This window comes from Colobus angolensis, unplaced genomic scaffold, assembly GCF_000951035.1.
Source record: "Colobus angolensis palliatus isolate OR3802 unplaced genomic scaffold, Cang.pa_1.0 Scaffold85, whole genome shotgun sequence".
Lineage (NCBI taxonomy): Eukaryota > Metazoa > Chordata > Mammalia > Primates > Cercopithecidae > Colobus > Colobus angolensis.
This window is the reverse complement of record NW_012122376.1, coordinates 6,546,241-6,565,144: the sequence shown is the minus strand read 5'-3', so window position 1 is coordinate 6,565,144 and position 18,904 is coordinate 6,546,241. Positions and strand designations below refer to the sequence as shown.

Genomic DNA, 18,904 nt, shown 5'->3' with positions numbered 1-18,904 from the left:
TCCCGGGTTCAAGCAATTCTCCTGCCTCAGCCTCCCAAGTAGCTGGGACTACAGGCATGCGCCACCATGCCTGGCTAATCTTTGTTTTTGTTTTTGTTTTTTTTTTAATAGAGACAGGGTTTCACCATGTTGACCAGGCTGGTCTCGAACTCCTGACCACAGGTGATCTGCCTGCTTTGGCCTCCCAACGTGCTGGGATTACAGACATAAGCCATGGTGCCTGACCATGCTTTAGTTTAAATTCAGAATTGGGTTCCTATTTCTTGCCACTGTATTCAACTAACACCTGGCCGTAACCCAGGAATGGGACTCCTCAATCTGCGGTGCTCTTTCCTCTTAGTTATGCTGTTGCTATAACCTAGCGATGGTCAGGACGGCGATGGCCAGTGCTCCGGGAACCCTGGTAACATCACAACATAGCCACAAAGTGATAGCTACTTGATTCTGAAAATAGGACCTGCTGGGAATCTCGGGGTAAATGTGTTGTCATCTGCTTTGATTTTTCTTGAGGCAGCCATAGGTGGCAGCCTGGAAAATTCTAGCAGCCTGGCTTGCCAGAGCCAGCTCGGTGTTTGTTAATGGAAGGCAGCACCTGGCTGGCTGCTTCTCAGTCACCTGACCGTCCAAGATGGGCCTCGGCATTTGGTTGTATTGAAATCATGTTCTTATTTGCCTAAATATTGATATCACAGAGCAGTTCCTTTTGTATGTGCAGGATGGAAGAATTAAAGCAAAAGACCATTTTGTCAGCCCTTAAAAAAATGACTGGTCTGATCATATTATTTTATGCCGGAGAGGTGTGTGTGTGTGCACAGACTGGGGAGGGGAAGGCTTTTATTGGCAAGACCATGTGAAGGTCTCATTCAGCGGAATATTTTGTTGAATAGAATCTAACATGCTGCAGTTTCAAAAATATCCACTTACTCACAGATTGCTCAGACTCTTACATGAGATGAAGAGATGAATGAGACTGATCTGTCGCTGAGGGCTCAGTTTTGTTTCTGGAAGGTCTCCCTCTCTCTTCAGGGATGGCAGCTGCCCTTTCAGCCTGGACAATGCTGGCTGGCTTTCCCCAAGCAGGGCTTTTGTCCAGAGCTGTTGCTTTTACCTGGGCTTGGTCTTCAAGGGAAAAAGAGGTGGGAGGAGGAGGGGAGCTCAGAAGAAGGAAGCCCCTGTCTTTGGCCTGCACTGTGTCCTTTCACTCTGAGGGGTGGTCCCAAGACCCTCCCTCCAGTTCCTGGATCACTTTCATGTTGGGAGCTGCAAACTGGAATTCTAAGGAATTGACCGGGATTCGAGTATGGAAGTATCCTCTTCCCCTTAGGCAATGCTCAAGAGGGAATTATTTCTTGATAATCAGGTAATATTCAAATGTTGTATAAACTTTAGATTTCCAGGATGGGTGTTGTATTTAGAGCAAGGCTCTTGTTTGAAGGCAGTGCTCCATGAAGGTAGGCCCAGTTCTATGGAATTTCCAGCTCTGGTTGTCATGAATGGGCTAGTCACCTTGGGCAAGCCACTTTAGCTGTCTGGGCTTTAGCTGGGCTAAGTGTGTTGGAATAGGATATGATCTCTAAATTTCCTTCCAGCTTCCAAGATTTTATGGCCTTTGCAATTTATTATTCCAATCCCTTGAATTATCTCCAGTAAAACTTGAGCAAATGTAACCATTTAATGATATATTGGGAACTACATCTATAGTACCTCTTTATTACAAGATGCTTATATATGTGTGTATGTGTATATTATGTATGTGTGTGGATGCTCTTCTTAAACTATTTTGTTGTCATAGTTCGTAGAACTAAAAACCTGAAAATGTTTAAACCAAATCACAAACACAGGGAAATAGGCTCTTAGGGTCTGCATTTTCCAGCTACCTGACTCTTGCTTTGGGGCCATTTTCCTGTCCTTCTTTGACACAGTGTGTCAGCTGCGGAGGTGCTTAATTCAGCACTGTGTGGAACAGAGGCTTTACACCTGCTCTGGGACTCTAGAGACCAAGAAAGTACTTGAGAAACACGTTTTTCAGCTGAACTAGTGCATACTCGAGGAGCTCGGCAGGATCCTGTTTTCGTGGCCAGCACAATCTGTCCACACTTGGATTTATGTGTTTCCCTCCTGCCTGCTTGGTTGCACACACTGCACCGTGTGGTATTGGATCCCATTAGCACATTGATTGCCTTATACTGATAGGTTAATTCGGTTGGTACAGCTGGTTGACACTCCTGCCCTGTCTGCCTTATTAAAAATTATTGCATGATCACAGGACAGGCCGTTAAAAATCAGGGGCTGTTTGTAATGACTCAAGGGTGCATCTCAGGACTCTTTCCAGTGATGTGCAGGGGGGAGAAATCAACAGGCGTCCGGCTACCTCATGTCTCCAGCCCTTAGTGTCAGATTTTCAAGTTCCTCCAAACAACTTAATTGCTCTCCATGATAGACCTTATAATACAAGCATATTGTAAACTGAGCTCACTAAAAATGTTTGGAAGCCACAGATGTAGCAAAAAGGGCACAGGTTTTAGAGACAGGCAGTTCTGGATTTGAGACTTAGCTTCCATCATTTAGTAACCATACAGCCTCTGGCAAAGGAGTTTACACCTCTATTGCCTAATTGTCTCATCTGTGAAATGGGCCTGCTCTCTGGCAGCCAGGACCTTTTCTTTTTTTAAGAGTCAGAGTTTCACTCTGTCGTTCAGGCTGGAGTATAGTTGTGCGATCATAGCTTGCTGCCGTCTCAAACGCCTGGACTGAAGCGATCCTCCCGAGTCAGCCTCCCACATAGCTGGGATTACAAGTGTGCACCACCATACCTGGCTAAGCAGGACAGTTTTGAAGACTTTAGATGTGTGTACAAAGGGCCTATTCCTGTGCCTGACACGTAACAGTATGTTCAACAAATGGTAGTAATTATCATGCTTTGCTTTTTTTTTTTTTTTTTTTTGAGACGGAGTCTTGCTCTGTCGCCCAGGCTGGAGTGCAGTGGCACGATCTCGGCTCACTGCAAGCTCCGCCTCCCGGGTTCACGCCATTCTCCTGGCTCGGCCTCCTGAGTAGCTGGGACTACAGGCGCCCGCCACCGTGCCCGGCTTATTTTTTGTATTTTTAGTAGAGACGGGGTTTCACCGTGGTCTCGATCTCCTGACCTTGTGATCCGCCCACCTCGGCCTCCCAAAGTGCTGGGATTACAGGCTTGAGCCACCGCTCCCGGCCTATCATGCTTTTCAAGCTAAGAATTAAAGTGTTATAAGCCAGGGGTGTCCAATCTTTTGGCTTCCCTCGGCCACATTGGGAGAAGAATTGTCTTGGGCCACCCATAAAATACGCTAACACTAATGATACCTGATGAACTGTAAAAAAAAGATCACAACAAACTCTCATAGTGTTTTAAGAAAATTTACGAATTTATGTCGGGCCGCATTCAAAGCTGTCCTGGGCAGCATGCAGCCTATAGACCGTGGGTTGGACAAGGTTGGTTTACACTATAGAAATATAGATATTTTATTGCATTTGCATATTTACTTCTGTGGTGGACATAGCATATGCGTGTCCTGATAAATACATTTTCCTATAATTTAGATATTTCCTATAATAGAGATATTTCAGCAGATTGTAATGACAGCATTTCTCTTTCTGCTACATTTTTGTAGCAAATTAATTTTCTTTTCTTTCATTTGTAAAATGTGTGGAGCCTTAACAGAATAATTTCTTGTACTTTGGTTTTTTTCTAGTAGGAAAAGCAATATCAAACAGCCAGTGGGAATTGCACTCATACACTGGGCCTCCAAAGTGCTGCTTTATTTTTATGTACAGACTCGTTGGGGGTGGACTGCCGAAATCCTTGCTTCTTAGAAATGTATTTGAGCCCCTGGGAAACTGGATAGGGAAAAAAGAGCTAATTAAAAAAGCTGCCATCCGCCTCCTCTAATTAACTTGCTGTCTGTTCCCAAGAGAGGGTTCAGAAATATGAAAACCAGGCAGGCAGCACCGGAAGTGAATGCCATTCTCGTGGTCCATGGTGGGCCCTGGTGTTTTGATGCAGAAATCGTTCATAGTAAACAGGCAAGGGACCACAAAGGGGCTTGGTGTGCCCTGGCCCACCCCATGCTCTGCCTTCCACACAGGGCGATAGTGAACGGCGGTCCCTCTGAGCAGGTGCGCAGGCTGGGCAGCTGCTGCAGTGGAGACCTCATTGGAATTCAGCGGCTAGAACCGAGGGGCATCCGGCCCTCCCTGTTGCTTGCTTGTGCTGTTCAGAAAGAGCAGGGCCCTTTGTGCTTCAGAGCCTGACGTCGCCAGTGCCCAGGAATGCAGAAGCCAGGGGATGGACGAGTACTCAGGCTTTCCTCGAATCTCTGCTTGAGTGGGACAGCACCGGGGCTTCTGGACGCTGGAGAAGCTCACAGCATCTGTGACTGGTGGTGCAGCTAACTTTTTGGGTGACATTGAAAGAGATTTAGATCCAAGAGATACAAGCAGGGGAATTGGGAGTGGGAATTTAGGGGACAGAGGCTGTTCTTCAGCAGAAATGGCCTATGCCTCCTGGCAGATGTGGTCCCCAGTGGAATGGGCCCGGTGGATGTGGACAGCGGTGACCAGCAGTGGGGACTCCAGTCTGCTGGTGCTTCAGGGAGGCTCTGGAAAAAGGCAAGTCATCTCTGTGTATCTTGTCAGTGTTGCTCTTGATGGTGCAGTGCTGGGGGCCTGGTGAGGAAGCTGGGTTCCCAGGGCTGTATCCAGGGCCGTGCCCAGGGCCCGCCAGGCTGATCTGAACTCTCATTCTTCTTTGCTGCTCAGTTGTGTGACCTCCTTTTGTTTTCCACAGTGATAAACAGATGCTTCAGGTACCTCGATCTGTTGTTGTGCAAGTGCGGATCTTACTTTCTCCCCATAGACAAAAGCTAAGCCCTTTGGTATTAATGAGTGTTTGTAAGAAGTCAGTATCTTCTGTTGTGTTTGCATGAATTTTTTCCTCGTGAAATTTAATAGTAGACTGGGTTTGGCTCGTTGGATCCCATCAAAAGCAGCTATGATGTTTCTTTTAAACTCTTTGGTTCCCTGGAGGCTTTGTGGCTGGTTGGAGGAGCCAAGGTCCTTGCGGGGGTGGAGGGGGCAAGGGGATCTTTGGTGCTGATGAAGTAAGTCACTGACAAACTAGTTGTAAAAGCATTGATATATATTTTCTGAAGTGAACTCACCAAATAGCTCTTTCTTCAGGTCCCAACGGATAGTGGAGGGGTTGGTTTGGTTCCTGGTGCTCTCTGCCAGATGGCTGGTGGTCTTTAGAAGATGGTGGCCTCTACTGGGCTCCCTGGTTCTTTGGTCCTTGTGGAAGCTCAGCAGTCTGAGCATCTCTCAGCATTGGGTTGCATGGCTTGGTGACACGGTGCAGCTTCGTGCCCACACTGTCCGTAGTCAGCTACCAGGTCACCCTGATTTCATGTCTTCACCAGATTTGCTTACTCGGATCATTTGTGCCATTCAGCCACCCTAAGTGTCCACCCTCTTGATAATTAACCCCCTCGTTGCAAATGAATAAATCAATATTTTGGTCTCTTTAACCCTTCCAAAATGGGACTCAGCCCAACTGCTCCTACTGCTGCCAGGCTAGCTGTCCTCCGAGGCAAGGCTGGGCTCAGGACTGTGGGCCCGTGGGCATCTTGAGCATAGGTGGAGCTGGCTTAGTACTGGGGGAAGCCTTATTCTTTCTGGCATAAAATTGAGTCACCGGTGGAAGCAGGATGATGGGGAGGGCTGTCTGTTGGTTCTTCCTTGTGTTCTTTTTGTTTTTTTAAGAGACAGGGTCTTGCTCTATCACCTAGGCTGGGGTGCACTGGCACAGTCACAGCTCACTGCAGCTTCAAACTTCTGGGCTCAAGTGATCCTCCTATCTCATCCTCCCTAGTAGCTGAGATCATAGGCGTGTGCCATGGTAATTTTTTATTTTTATTTTTTATAGAAATAGGGCCTCACTGTGGTGCCCAGGCTGGTCTCAAATGCCTGACATCAAGCAATCCTCCCACCTGAGTCTCCCAAAGCGCTGGAATTAGAGGCATGAGCCACCACACCTGGCCTGTTGGTTCCTCTTCAGCCCAGGCCAAGGCGTGGCCAGTGACCTCTCCTTGTTAGTGGACAGAATTTCTCCACATGGATTTTTGGTCCAGTTCTCTGGGTGAAGAGTCTTTCTTGGAAACAGACTTTCCTGCAGACCAGCGAGGGCCATTTTCACTGTGTCAGGGTTGGTGGCCGTGCTTTGTGTCTTAGTCTGATGCACCCCCTGCCTGGCCAGCTCGCTGGCTTCCTTCATTCACTCCATTCACCCACTCAACACGTGTTAATTCCCGGCCCTCCACTGAGAGGCTTGGAGATACTGTGATAAACAAGGCTGGCTGCCCTCCTGTGTTTTGAGCTCAGTAGAAAAGAAAGACAGTAAACACCACTAGAATTAGTCTGTACTCACAAGTTATGAGAGGCGCTGCGAAAGCAGGACAGTGGAGAGGATGATGGAGTGGGATCATGTGGGTGAGTTGGCACCATGGCATTGAACATGCAGAATGCCCTTCTCTCTCTATTTGAATCAATACCTAATAATGAATGTGTGCGGAAGTTCATCCAGAGTCCGCTGTGTGTGTATTTGCCACTGAGGCGAGAAGCGTGTATTTCCAGTAGAGCCGAGTTCAAAGAATACATCATTTGTGTGCAATCAGAGCCAGTGATAAGATTCACCCCTAGGAATCACGACTGAGAAAGTGACTTTCCTCTCATCTGTGCCTGCACAGCTTAATTGAGCAGCGAGCTGGAACCCACTGGCTCTGGGTGCGAAGGCCACACTTGCTCAACAGAACTGGCTCTGGGCCCCTTTCTAACCTGTGCTTCTCCCTGTGTCCTCAGGAGTTCCGATTCTGAAGAGGCATTTGAGACCCCGGAGTCAACGACCCCTGTCAAAGCTCCGCCAGCTCCACCCCCACCACCCCCTGAAGTCATCCCAGAACCCGAGGTCAGCGCACAGCCACCCCCCGAAGAACCAGGTAACCAAGGGCAGGGAGGTCCCCAGACACCCCTGTGGCTGTGAGCCCTGCAGGAGATTTGCAGCACTTCCCCCTGGGTCAGGCTGGAGGCGAGCACTGAGTCGGCCTTTTGGCTTTGAGTTGTGCTTGATGTGGCTTTTGTAGTTTTCTTGAAAATGAAGGGTGAACAGATACATTGGATTATTCTCCATTTGTTTTGCCGAATTTTAGGGGAGGTCTCTGGGGAGATCGGGTTTGGAGGAGGGCCGTGGGTCTTGAAAGTTCACAGCACAGTCTTGGATTCTAGCACTTCGCCCCTTGCTCTTGTGAGAACGTGAGTTCTGGACAGGCCTGCGAGTCTACATGTGTGTTTCCAGCGCTAGGCTTGGGGAAGGAAGGTAGCCAGTGGGCGAGGATAGAGGTAGACATTCACAGCACATCATGGTGGTTTCTTTATTCCTCATGAATCTCGTTGTCATCTGATTTTCTTATCACTTTCCCACATCTTTCTCCCTTAGTGTGAGTGGAAACACCTTTATCTTCCTTTTAGACAGGTGGTTAGTGGACAGATGGAATAGATCTCGTCCCCACCCCACCCCTGTGGTGTATTCTGCACCTCCCAGTTACACCAGCACAGAGAACCACCTCTCACATGGAAGATTCACAGGAGCCTGGAAGAGATGGGGCCTGCCAGAAATGGCCCCACAGGCTGGCCAGGGGGCCGGGGAGTCCTTAGACCTGGACAGCTCTGGGCCCTACACCTTAGAGGACCCCATTCTGGCCTTCCTTGGGCCTCTGGAGGCCCACAGCCCTCCCGTGTGATTAGGAGTCTGCAGGGCCAAACCCCTTCTACCCCTTCTAGGCCACACGCTGGATACCTGAGAGTGGCCACTGCCAGGGGCCCCCTTGTCCCCTTCTCTAGCTCTTCCTCCCGAGGGCAAACTGTACCTGAGAAGGAGCCAAGAATGGGGCTGGGTGCCTCCAGTATGCTCTTGCCCTGGCCGGGAGCCAGGTAAACTGTACAATAAAATAACATTTTTTGACCTTGATGTTGGCTTTAGAAAGAAATGGGTGGAATTCTTTTTATCCGCCGTGGGTTCAAGCCGCCCATTGTTTTGGAAAGGATGTACAGTCCTGGGGCTTTGTTCCTAAACCAGCAAGCTCCGGTGCTGGGACAAGGGGGCAGGGCAGTTTTAATGAGAGCTGATGCCTTTACTGGAGTCTGCCGAATACTGCTCCCATGTCCCCCATCTTTGACAGCTCATCAGTCCGCAGCAGTGTCTGGATTTTGCTGAGTCAGTGTAGACGCCAGGCTCTGGGAGGACAGTGACTGGTATTTCTTTGATTTGAAAGTAGAGAAGAGCCAGGAGGGCTGTCTGTAGTTCTCAGAGAGTCATTTGCATCTCTTCCTTTATTTTGTGTGATAAAGCATATAAAACTGTTATTTCCCATAATATTTTTAAAAACCTACCCATAAGTGTTAATGGAAAGTGGCTGGATGACAAACACATTGTAATCTCTAGGTCAAATATGTGATGAAGAATAAACTATTCTGGCCGAGGCGGGCAGATCACGAGGTCAGGAGATCGAGACCATCCTGGCTAACATGGTGAAACCCCGTCTCCGTTTAAAATACAAAAAATTAGCCAGGCGTGGTGGCGGGCGCCTGTAGTCCCAGCTACTCAGGAGGCTGAGGCAGGAGAATGGCGTGAATCTGTGAGGCAGAGCTTGCAGTGAGCCGAGATTGCACCACTGCACTCCAGCCTGGGCGACAGAGCGAGACTCCATCAAAAAAAAAAGAAAAAAAAAAAAAAGAATAAAATATTCTCGGCCGGGCATGGTGGCTCACGCCTGTAATGCCAGCACTCTGGGAGGCCAAGGAGGGTGGATCACCTGAGGTCAGGGGTTCAAGACCAGCCTGGCCAACATAGTAGAAACCCCGTCTCTACTAAAGATACAAAAATTAGGCAGGCGTGGTGCCGCACGCCTGTAGTCCCAACTACTCAGGAGGCTGAGACAGGAGAATGGCTTGAACCTGGGGGACGTTGCAGTGAGCTGAGACCACACCACTACACTCCAGCCTGGGTGACAGAGCCAGACTCTGTCTCAAAAATAATAAATAAACAAACAGTTTAGAAGAAAATGATAGCATGTTACAGGGCGTGTTTCATCCCCAGCACCAAGGAGTGTGCGGAGAGGCTATTTCTGGCCACAGGTGCGTCTTTTGGGATTCCCAGTCTGATGTCCTGCCAGCTCTGGGAGAATAGGACTCCACTCTGTTCTCTTCTTTGGTCCTGTCCTTCTTCCTTCTGCCTAACTTCCTTTCAGCAAAGCAAAGAACAATCTCCATTCTTAAAAACGAACACGCACAACACCGACCTCTTTCTTAGATGGCAGTTACTAAAAGAATGAGCATTATTGAGGATTAAGAGATAACCTCTACCAGGGAAGGGGATGGAAACGCTAATTGCCGCAGAGTCACAGCCCCTCAGAACCTTGGATTACACCAGTTGGAGTGTTGGAACGGGGACTTTATGTTTCTCCTCCTTTGAAAACGGCCGCGAGGCTGGCTGTGTAAGGATTGTACACTCAGGAGACTTACGGCTGGAACTGTGTCTGCTGAAAGGCCCCCTAGCTTGGGCTATACAAAGATCCATTTGATTTGCTGCCCTGGTTAGAAAACTGCCTCCCAGGCACAGGGTCCCCTCGTCCATTCTGTAGACCAGCATGGGGCATTAGGAAGGCGTGGGAAGGCAGCTGTGCTTGCTAGTGTAGGTGGCTGTAGGAGAAGAAAGATTCGTTCTGTGAACCACAGGAAAGAAGGGCACTAGGGGAAAATCTATTGTTTACTTTCCTGTGCACAGTGCCCGGGATGTTGGGAAAGGTGCTGCGGGAACCACGTGAATTAATACACGAGACCTTTGGCTGTGAATAAAGACGGTTTTTCCTCCTGGCAACCTACATTTTATAAAGCACTCACTTGCCCTACATTGGGTCCTGCCAGCGTGTCTGGGCTCCCTGGGATGGAAGATGTGTGGACTGGAGCAGTCCTGCCAGCCTGTCCTGAGGGCTGTAGCCTGGACCACAATCCTGAGGCAGAAGATGGGGCAAAGGATTGCACCTGCTGCCAGCTGGGGTGGGCCAGGACTCAGCTTATCAGAGCGCAGTTCCCTTATCTGTAAAATGAAGAGGGTGATCTGTGGGCCCCTTCAGATCCTTCCAGCTCTGGCCTCCCGAGGTCCTGTGAATGGAATGGTTGGCTGATGTACAGTGACTGTGTTATTAGAACTCAAAATCGGCCGCTGAGGGACATAATTACATGTCATATAATTAAATAATAGCTCCCATTCAAGCATTTGCCTTGTCAGGGCTGTGCTAGGCCCTCTGAGTGTTTCATCTCCCACTCAGGTGAGGGAGGATCAGCCGTATGCACACAGCATGCCTGTATAGTGGATGTCTTCCCCTGATTCCCCAGTGACACGTGGAGGTTACGAACCTCATGCGCCATCTCACAGCAGATAAGGGGCTCTGGTGTCAGAACCCAGGCCTGCCCACCTTCAAGCCCGGTTCCCTTCCATTTGGAGCCAGAGTACTGTCTGCGCAGGTGCAGTGAGCTGGTGCCTTTGTGCGCCTCGCCTGGGGCAGGCCCTTAGTAGGTGCTGAGTTAAAGCTGTCTCTGGACCTGCTGTTGCTCAGACGTGTGCTGGGGCAGTCCTACCAGCCTGTCCTGAGTGCTGCAGCCTGGGACATGCCCCCGAGGCAGAGGATGGGGCAAAGGATTGCGAGTCAGTGGGTGATCAGTGGGGGCGACATGGCAGGAGAGTTGAGGCGGATCCATTCTGACAGTTGCCCACCTGCCCATCAGGGACATTGTTCAGCATTGGGGAATGCAGCTTCTTTACTCATTCTTGCTAGGAGATTGCCAAGCCCAGGGAAAGGCCCATGTTGGGGCCTTGGAGGTAACGGGGGCCTCCCGGTGCCCTGCATGCCTACACCGTTCCTCTGTCTCTGGGGACATGGTCCCACCAGGCACTGATTGTGGCGCTGCACCTGGGGGCCCGAGCCGTTGAGCCAGGAGTATACAGGTTCACAGCCACCCGATCCAAGTGCCAGTGTCCTGGCCAGGCACTGATTGTGCTCCAGGTGGCTGTTTGTGGACAGCTGTCCTCACATTGACTCAGGGCCCAGCCTGGCTTCAGAGCACACAGTGGCTTCCATTTTCTTTGGACCCGCCACTGGTTTTTGTACACACTGTCACCTGCTTTCATCTCCAAGGAGGCCACATGTGGGTGCTCCCTGCAGCCACGGGAGATTTCCTGGCATGGGATAGGGCATCCCAGAACCCAGCTGAGGCCCTTCCCAGCCTGGGGCAGGGGCACAGGGGTGGATGTCACTATGGGGTGTGAAGAGCAGGGGGCTATGGTTGCCTTTTCCTGGCACCTGCTATGCCCTGGGCCAGGTGCTTACAGACTCTCCCTCTTCACCCACACAAGAATTCCCTGTGACAGCTAAGGACAACACACTGTCTTAGGTCCGATCATGCAGCTATCACAATGTAACCATAGACCGGGTACCTGTTAGCAACAGAAATGTATTGCTCGCAATTCTGGAGGCTGGGAAGTCCAAACTCAGGGCACTGGCAGATTTGGTGTCTAGTGAGGACCTGCTTTCTGTTCACAGAGAGTACCTCCTCCCTGTGTCCTGACATGGTGGAAGGACATACAGTCTTCCTCAGTCCTCTTTTGTAAGGGCACTAATCCCACTCTTGAGGATACTGCCCCCATGAGCTCATCACCTCCCAAAGGCCCCACCTCCTGATACCATCACCTTATGTGAGGATTTCAACATAGGAATTTTGGGGACATACACATTTGGACCAGAGCCACAGCGAGCTGAGGGCCGAGCCTTTTCAGGCCTGGATCTGGCTACCACAGGCACTCAGGCCTTCTTGAGCCGGCTGCTCCCTCTTCACCATGTGAGTGTTTCATGTGCCCAGGACTAGGGAACAGGTGAGACCACTGGAGATTTTGATGCAGTCCAGGCAGAGGCTGGCACTGCACCTGGAGGCCCTGGCCATTGAGCCAGGGGTATATGGGTTCATAACCACCAGATCCAAGCCCTGCTCATCCCAGGCTGGAAGGACGATGGAGAATTTGGGGCCTGCATAGAGCCAGGTGAGGAAACATGAGAGGACAGTGACCTCACCTGCCCACAGTGGCCACATCTACAGTGAGAGGACGGCCACCTCACCTGCCCACAGTGGTCACATCTGCAGTGAGAGGACGGTGACCTCACCTGCCCACAGTGGTCACATCTGCAGTGAGAGGACGGCGACGTCACCTGCCCACAGTGGCCACATCGACACTGAGAGGACGGTGACCTCATCTCCCCAGGGTGGCCACATCTACACTGAAAGGATGGCCACCTCACCTGCCCACCGTGACTGTGTTCACATAGGGAGGACGGCGACCTCATGTGTCCTGTGCACCTTGGATGGAGACACCAACAACCTGGCAGGGCCCCAACCCTCTGGATGCACATTCACTTCCCGTAATGACCTCACTGGAGGGGCTTGACTGCACTCCACATCCGCACAGGCACAGTGGGCCGTGGATGGACCCTGGGATGCTCGGGGCTCCCACAGACCCCAGGCTGGTTGCTCAGCCCATTATCCTTCCAGGAAGACAGGGGTATAACCAAGCCCCACAGGTGTTCTGTTACAGATGACATTTGATGATAATAGAAAAATAGTAACATTGTGGGGGGTGGTACTAGAGACAGTGACATGAAGGCACAGCAAGGTTAAGGAACTTTGGCCAAGGTCACCAAGCTGATTAGTGGCAAAGCCAAGGTTTCAGCTGCTTTTTATCTGACTCTGGACTCTTTGAAACTGACCTCTTTTGAATCTGACAGTATGTTAGTGGTCTGTCTGCATGCTGTCTACTTCAGCTTTTAAAGAAAGCACTTTTCCAGAGTGTCCCATTTCATGCCTGCTTGTAAAGGATGAGGAGTGGCCCTGGGTCACAGCTGGTGTTATTTCCCCCATTGCCCTCTCTCTCCGCCTTCAAACGAGCAGTTAAGTCAGTAAACTGGCAGAGCCTTTGTGCTGATGCTGGGGCCCTGCCTGGGGGACTGTGGCCCCTTGGTAGACAGCCCACCAGGGAAGAGCCCCAGCAGGACAACAGGTGGGGACATGGCAAGGAAAGCTGCTCATCTGTGGCTGACACGAGAGAAGTGACAATCAGCAAAGCAGGACAGACAGGTACATGTGGGCTGGGCGCGGTGGCTTGTGCCTGTAATCTCAGCACTTTGGAAGGCTGAGTTGGGAGGATCACTGGAGCCCAGGAGTTTGAGACCAGCCTGGGCAGCATAGCAAGACTGCATCTCTACAAAAAATTTAAAAACTAGCCAGGTGTGGTATCATGAGTTTGGCTGGCTACTTAGGAGGGTGAGGCAAGAGGATCACTTGAGCCTGGGAGTTCGAGGTTGCAGTGACCTATGATAATGCCACTGCACTACAGCCTGGGTGACAGAGTGAGACCCTGGCTCTTAAAAAAAAAAGAAAAAAAAAAGAAAAAGTGACACGTGGTGTGCTCTAGGTGGAGCCAGGACCAGCCAGGGTTGCTGAAGTCCCAGCTGTCGGAACTGCCCCCACAGCACAGTGGGGCTGTCACTCCAGCCGTGCTCCTGCGTGTCTTCTTCTTACCCCACCGAGCAGAGCCTCCCCTTAGGTTCTCCCCATCCTAACCATGGCTCTGTCGCTTAGATGCTCACAAGGCGGACTCTGCTGGGAACAGTTTGGTTTATGTAAAGAGAATTTAATTTCTTCATCACTAAGTGAGTTAACATGGTCGGTAACTGTCTCTCCCCACAATGCCTTGACGGCACTTTTCCCTCTTGGTTTCTGGGAATTGAACAGAAGTTTGACCTCAGGAAGCAGAGGAGCACAGACCCACCCGGTGGGGCTTCCTGGGGTCTCTGTGAGATCCTGAACACCTGCTGGTCTGAGGACAGAAGGCAGCCACGGCACGGGCCTCCTGCTCTCTTTCTGGTCAGTTTTGGGTTTAGTTTCTTGAGCTGTCTGTTTTGGACCACATCAGAGGAGGGTGGGCACCAGAGGACAGCCTCTGCCTGGCACTTCTGAAGCCCTGATGCCTCATGCCTCTGAGGTAAAACCCCCACAGGAAATTGGAGCTCAAAGGCCCATCCAAGCTTATCCTCAAAGCCCACTCATTTTTGTGGCCAAATACGAAAGCGTTGCCCACCAGAGGTTTAAGAATAGGATAGACCCAGATAGAAGCAGATGAGGTGAGACAGCCCAGTTCCAGACTTCCCCGATGAGGAGACGCAGCTGTGGCACCTGTTACGATGGGCCCCGAGCCCCACCCCAGCCCCGTGGAAGGAACCGCTGCTCTGCAGAGGAAGGAGGCAGATGGAGGCGGAGCCTGGGGTTTTAATGAGTGTCTCAGGTGTATCTTAGGCTAGACAAATTTGGGAAATACTAAATTCGTTATGGACTTGCTCTGAGCTGCCCACAGCAACCAGCAAACTGCCACACAAAGACCAAGTACGGCTTTATCTATATCTCGTTAGCCTACTTAAAATGAAGACCTTTTCCCAGAATAAATATTACTAATTGAGGATTACTATTCATGTACTTAGAAGATAGAAAGCCATGCTCCCTGTGTAGGAGACCATCTACCCGTGATGTGTCAGCTTAAGAGAAGAGTCTGTGAGTGCCTGGGCACACCTCTGGCCCTCATGGGTGCCAGGGATCCCTGCCCAGAGTGAACTCACGGCGGGATGGGGGAAGGAGGGAAGGATGGAAAAGCGCCAGTGTGGGGGCTGACAGCAAGTGCTTCTGTGAGAAATAGTCCAGCAAGGCTAAGAGTGTGGCCTTTGGAGAAGGTAGGGTGACATCAGCTGGGTGATGTCGGCTGCCCTGTCCTGGCGTTCTCCTTTTCCTGGGAGCCTCCTGTCATTTCTAACACATTTGTTTTCCCTCAACCTGGGCATTTTTTTTGCCCAGCACTGGTGCTATGTCTGAATTGTGGCCTCCAACATTTGTATGCTGAAGCCCCAACCCCCAGGGTGATTATTTGTAGGGAGGACGTTTGAGGAGACAGTTAAGGTTGAATGGGTTCATACGGGTGGGGCCCTAATCCCATGGGGACCAGTGTTCCTATACGAAGAGAAAGAGACCAGGAGTGCGCACAGAGGCAAGGCCATCTGCAAACCAAGGAGAGAGGCCTCAGGAGAGAAAAACCCACTGGCGCCTTGGCCTTGGACTTCCAGCCTCCAGCACCGTGAGAAATACATTTCTGTAGATTAAGCCGCCCAGTCTGCAGTCCTTGGTGATGGCAGCCCAGCAGGCTCATGTAACTGGGAAACCCTAGTGACCCTTTTCATCTGATGAACCACGGGTGCTGACTTTGTTATCAGAGTGAGCCAGAAACCTGGAGCCTGTGTGCAAGGCACTGTTCTCTAAGGCATTGCCCAGATCCGTGCCAGTGGAGACAGGAGATGGAGGAAGTGTTGTGTGTGTATTCATCTGGGGTCCTGTCCTTCCTTACCTCTATGACCACAGCATACCCCACAGTGGCTGACATATAGAAGGCACCCCAGGTTATTTGTGGAATGAACAAATGAATCACACAGTTGATTGCATCTGCATCTGTCTTCACGCAGATATGCCATGTGGATGTTTAGAAATCCAGCAGGGAGGCTGGGTGCGGTGGCTCTCGTGAGCCTGTAATCTCAGCACTTTGGTAGGCTAAGGCAGGCGGATCACTTGAGGTCAGGAGTTGGAGATCAACCTGGCCAATATAGTGAAACCCATCTCTACTAAAAATAGAAAAATTAGCCAGGCATGATGGCACATACCTGTAATTCCAGTACTCAGCAGGCTGAGGCAGGAGAATCACTTGAACCTGGGAGGTGGAGGCTGCAGTGAGCTGAGATTGCACCACTGCACTCTAGCCTGGGTGATGGAGTGAGACTGTTTCAAAAAAAAAAAAAAGAAAGAAAAGAAAATCCAGTAGGTGAGCAGGGAGGACTTGGAACCCATTTGGACCACAGGGGCCATTCCAGCCCTGTGAGGGACCCGTGGAGCAGCCTGCTCTGGTGCTCAGCACAATAAGACAGCCGTTCCCAACCAGGGAGGATTTTGCCCCCGCCAAGGGTACATGGCAATGTCTGGAGACAGTGTTGGTTGTCACAACTGGGGTAGGGGGTGGGGCCTACTGGCATCCAGTGTGTGGGGGCCAGGGATGCTGCTAAGCATCCTGCAGGGCACAGGACAGCCCCCAGGATAAAAATCTGACTGCCCCTAAACGTCCATAATGCCAAGAATAAGAAATCCTACAGCAAGATTAGATTTCCTGGTTCATGATGAGCTAACGAGAGCATGTCAGTTCTAAAGAGGAAAGCCTTGCTAAGCAGGCAGGGAGCTCTTTCTTCTGGAGGAAGCAATGAGCAGATGGTTAAGCTGAAGATCCGCTCATTGTTGCGTGATAACTGCTGACATTTGAAGGGCCTCCGAAGGCTTCCTTCTGCAGGCTGCAGAGGCACGTGTAACAGCCTGAGACGGAGGTTAGTTTTTGTGGGCCTTGCTTTAGAAATGACGAGATAGGCTGAGGCTCCTCCTTCTTCCTGCCAAGTCCCATTTGAAAGCACCTGGTCCTCCTCAGCATCCCCTGGTCCTCTGTGCCCTCCGTGTATCCAGGGGCAATTACGGAGCAGGAAGAGGAGGTCACTGCTGGTGGGAGGATGTGGTACTTGAGAGTGCTAAGGCCTAGAGGAAACAGTGAGTTGATTTTAGAAAGAAGGGAGGCAACACCTTTTGAAATGAGAAGGAAGCAGGAGTGTTTGGAGAAACCATTTGGTAGAAAGAGCTCCGTATTTAGGGCATCTGCTCCAGGTAGGCCCTGGGTGGAGAAGACGGGAGTGAGAGGCTTGAAACCAGGACTAGCTCATAGACGTGCTTCCAAATGATGATTTCAATCCAAGCGTTTCTTGATCCTGTAAGAGAAAGTGTGACCAGTCAAGCGGGAAACAGAGCTAGGGCTGGTTCCCAAACTCAAGAAGCTTGGGGTTTTCTTGTGTTGTGAGCTGAGTTCTCTGCCAGGTACTCCAGGAGAAAGGTTGCTTATGAGCAAAGCTTGGTAAGCACTGTGCAAAACACTCACTGCCCAGAGATTTGCAGTCGGGAGCATGAATTGCTCTGAGAAAATCGACAGGAAGAGACCAGTTCAGGGGTTAATTGTGCATTTCCCAAACCTTGTTTGTTGGGGTGAGAGAGAAGGCTCCCAGATTTAGCAAATGAAAATACAGGGTGCCCATTAAATCTAAATCTTGGATAAACAAAGAATCATTGAGACATGGGACATACTTACATTTTAAAAATGTTGATTTATCTGAAATCCAAATCCAGCTGAGCATCCTGTCCTTTGTCTGGCAACCATGCCAGTGGTGGAAGGGGACTGGGGGCACATAACACCTGTCATGAGGCGCACACCCAGGTCTTACCTGTGCCAGCTCCATTTATTCCTCATTCTGCATCCTCCTAGTGCTTAGGCCTGCAGACCGCTTTATCATGTTTGCCCCCTTGTCCAATGACACACTTTTAGTTTTCTGGCAAATCGTTTTCTGGCATCCATGACTGCCTGGAGCAGCTGTGAACTCAGAAATGCATGAACGATGCCGCTGGGTGCCAGCAGAACCCAGAGCAGCCGAGCCAAAGCTGGGACCGGCCAGATCCCCATGGGCAGTAGGGTGGTGGGACCTTAGAGCATCATTTGGCCAACGTTTGCAGCATCTGCAGCGTGTTTGGGAAATAGGAGCGACCTCCTTGGCTGGTAGTGGCTGATGAGTAGAAAAGCTGAGAGGAGGCAGCTGGGAGAGCAGTGAGAATAGGCAAGAGCAGGGCCAAGGATAGGCAGGCAGGACTGAAGGAGAGGTTACACCCGATGGCTGGAGTGGCAGGTGGCAGACAGCAAGTGCCACTACAGGTGCCGGGGGCCTCCATGTACAGGCTCCCCTGTTCTTCACAGTGGCTCTGAAGAGTCAAGAACAGGCTTGTTGGTGGCTGTGGCTGGTATTAATATTTATGGAAGGCTCCGTATGCCTTCCTGCAGGGTTTCTCTGTCTTGCTGTCCCATTCCTGACCCTTGCTTTAGCCACACTGGCCTCCTTGCTATTTCTGTAACACACCAGGTGCTCCTGCCACAGAGCCTTTACTCGTGCTATTCCTTTTCTGCCCAGGATGCTTCCTCCCCAGGAGTCCTCCTGGTTCATGTACTTACCTTGATTCTGGTCTTTGCTTAGATGTCTCCTCAGAAGATCTTGCCTGACTACCTTATTTTAAAAGTGAAACTCCTATCCTGGCTTTATTTTTCTCCTTAGCATGTGTCACCCTCTGAAATTCTGTACATTGTTTGTTTTTGAGACAGAGTCTTAGTCTGTTTGGCTAGAGTGCAGTGGCGCAATCTCGGCTCTCTGCAACCTCCAGCTCCCAGGCTCAAGCAATTCTCCTGCCTCTGCCTCTGGGATAGCTGGGATTACAGGCGCATACCACCACGCCTGGCTAATTTTTGTGTGTTTTTTTTAGTAGAGACTGGGTTTCACCATGCTCACCAGGCTGGTCTCTAACTCCTGACCTCAAGTGATCTGCCTGCCTCGGCCTCCCAAAGTGCTGCGATTACAGGCATGAGACACCACGGCTGGCCCTGGTGATTTATTCACTATCTTCCCCTGAAGAATGTGACTTCCAGGAAGGGAAAGATTTTGTTTATTTCTGTTCCTTGTTGAATCTCTAGTACCTAGAACCATGCCTGGTCCTGATGAGGCACTTGGTGAATGTTTTTGAATGAATAGTCTGAGCTGTTCTTTAATCGGTC

General features: G+C 50.5%; 1 protein-coding gene across 6 annotated transcripts in view; it reads left to right on the top strand.

Annotated features, from left to right (window-relative positions):
- Positions 1 to 18,904, top strand: part of TACC2 (transforming, acidic coiled-coil containing protein 2) — a 278,122-nt gene that overhangs the window by 215,767 nt on the left and 43,451 nt on the right. For 5 of the 6 annotated variants that reach the window (XM_011930241.1, XM_011930240.1, XM_011930244.1 and 2 more), the window contains one exon: positions 6,892 to 7,028. In XM_011930241.1, coding sequence (XP_011785631.1) covers positions 6,892 to 7,028 — 137 coding nt within the window. Of the gene's footprint in view, positions 1 to 6,891; positions 7,029 to 18,615; positions 18,712 to 18,904 lie in introns of all 6 variants that reach the window. The other variant, XM_011930245.1, reaches the window with a different exon arrangement.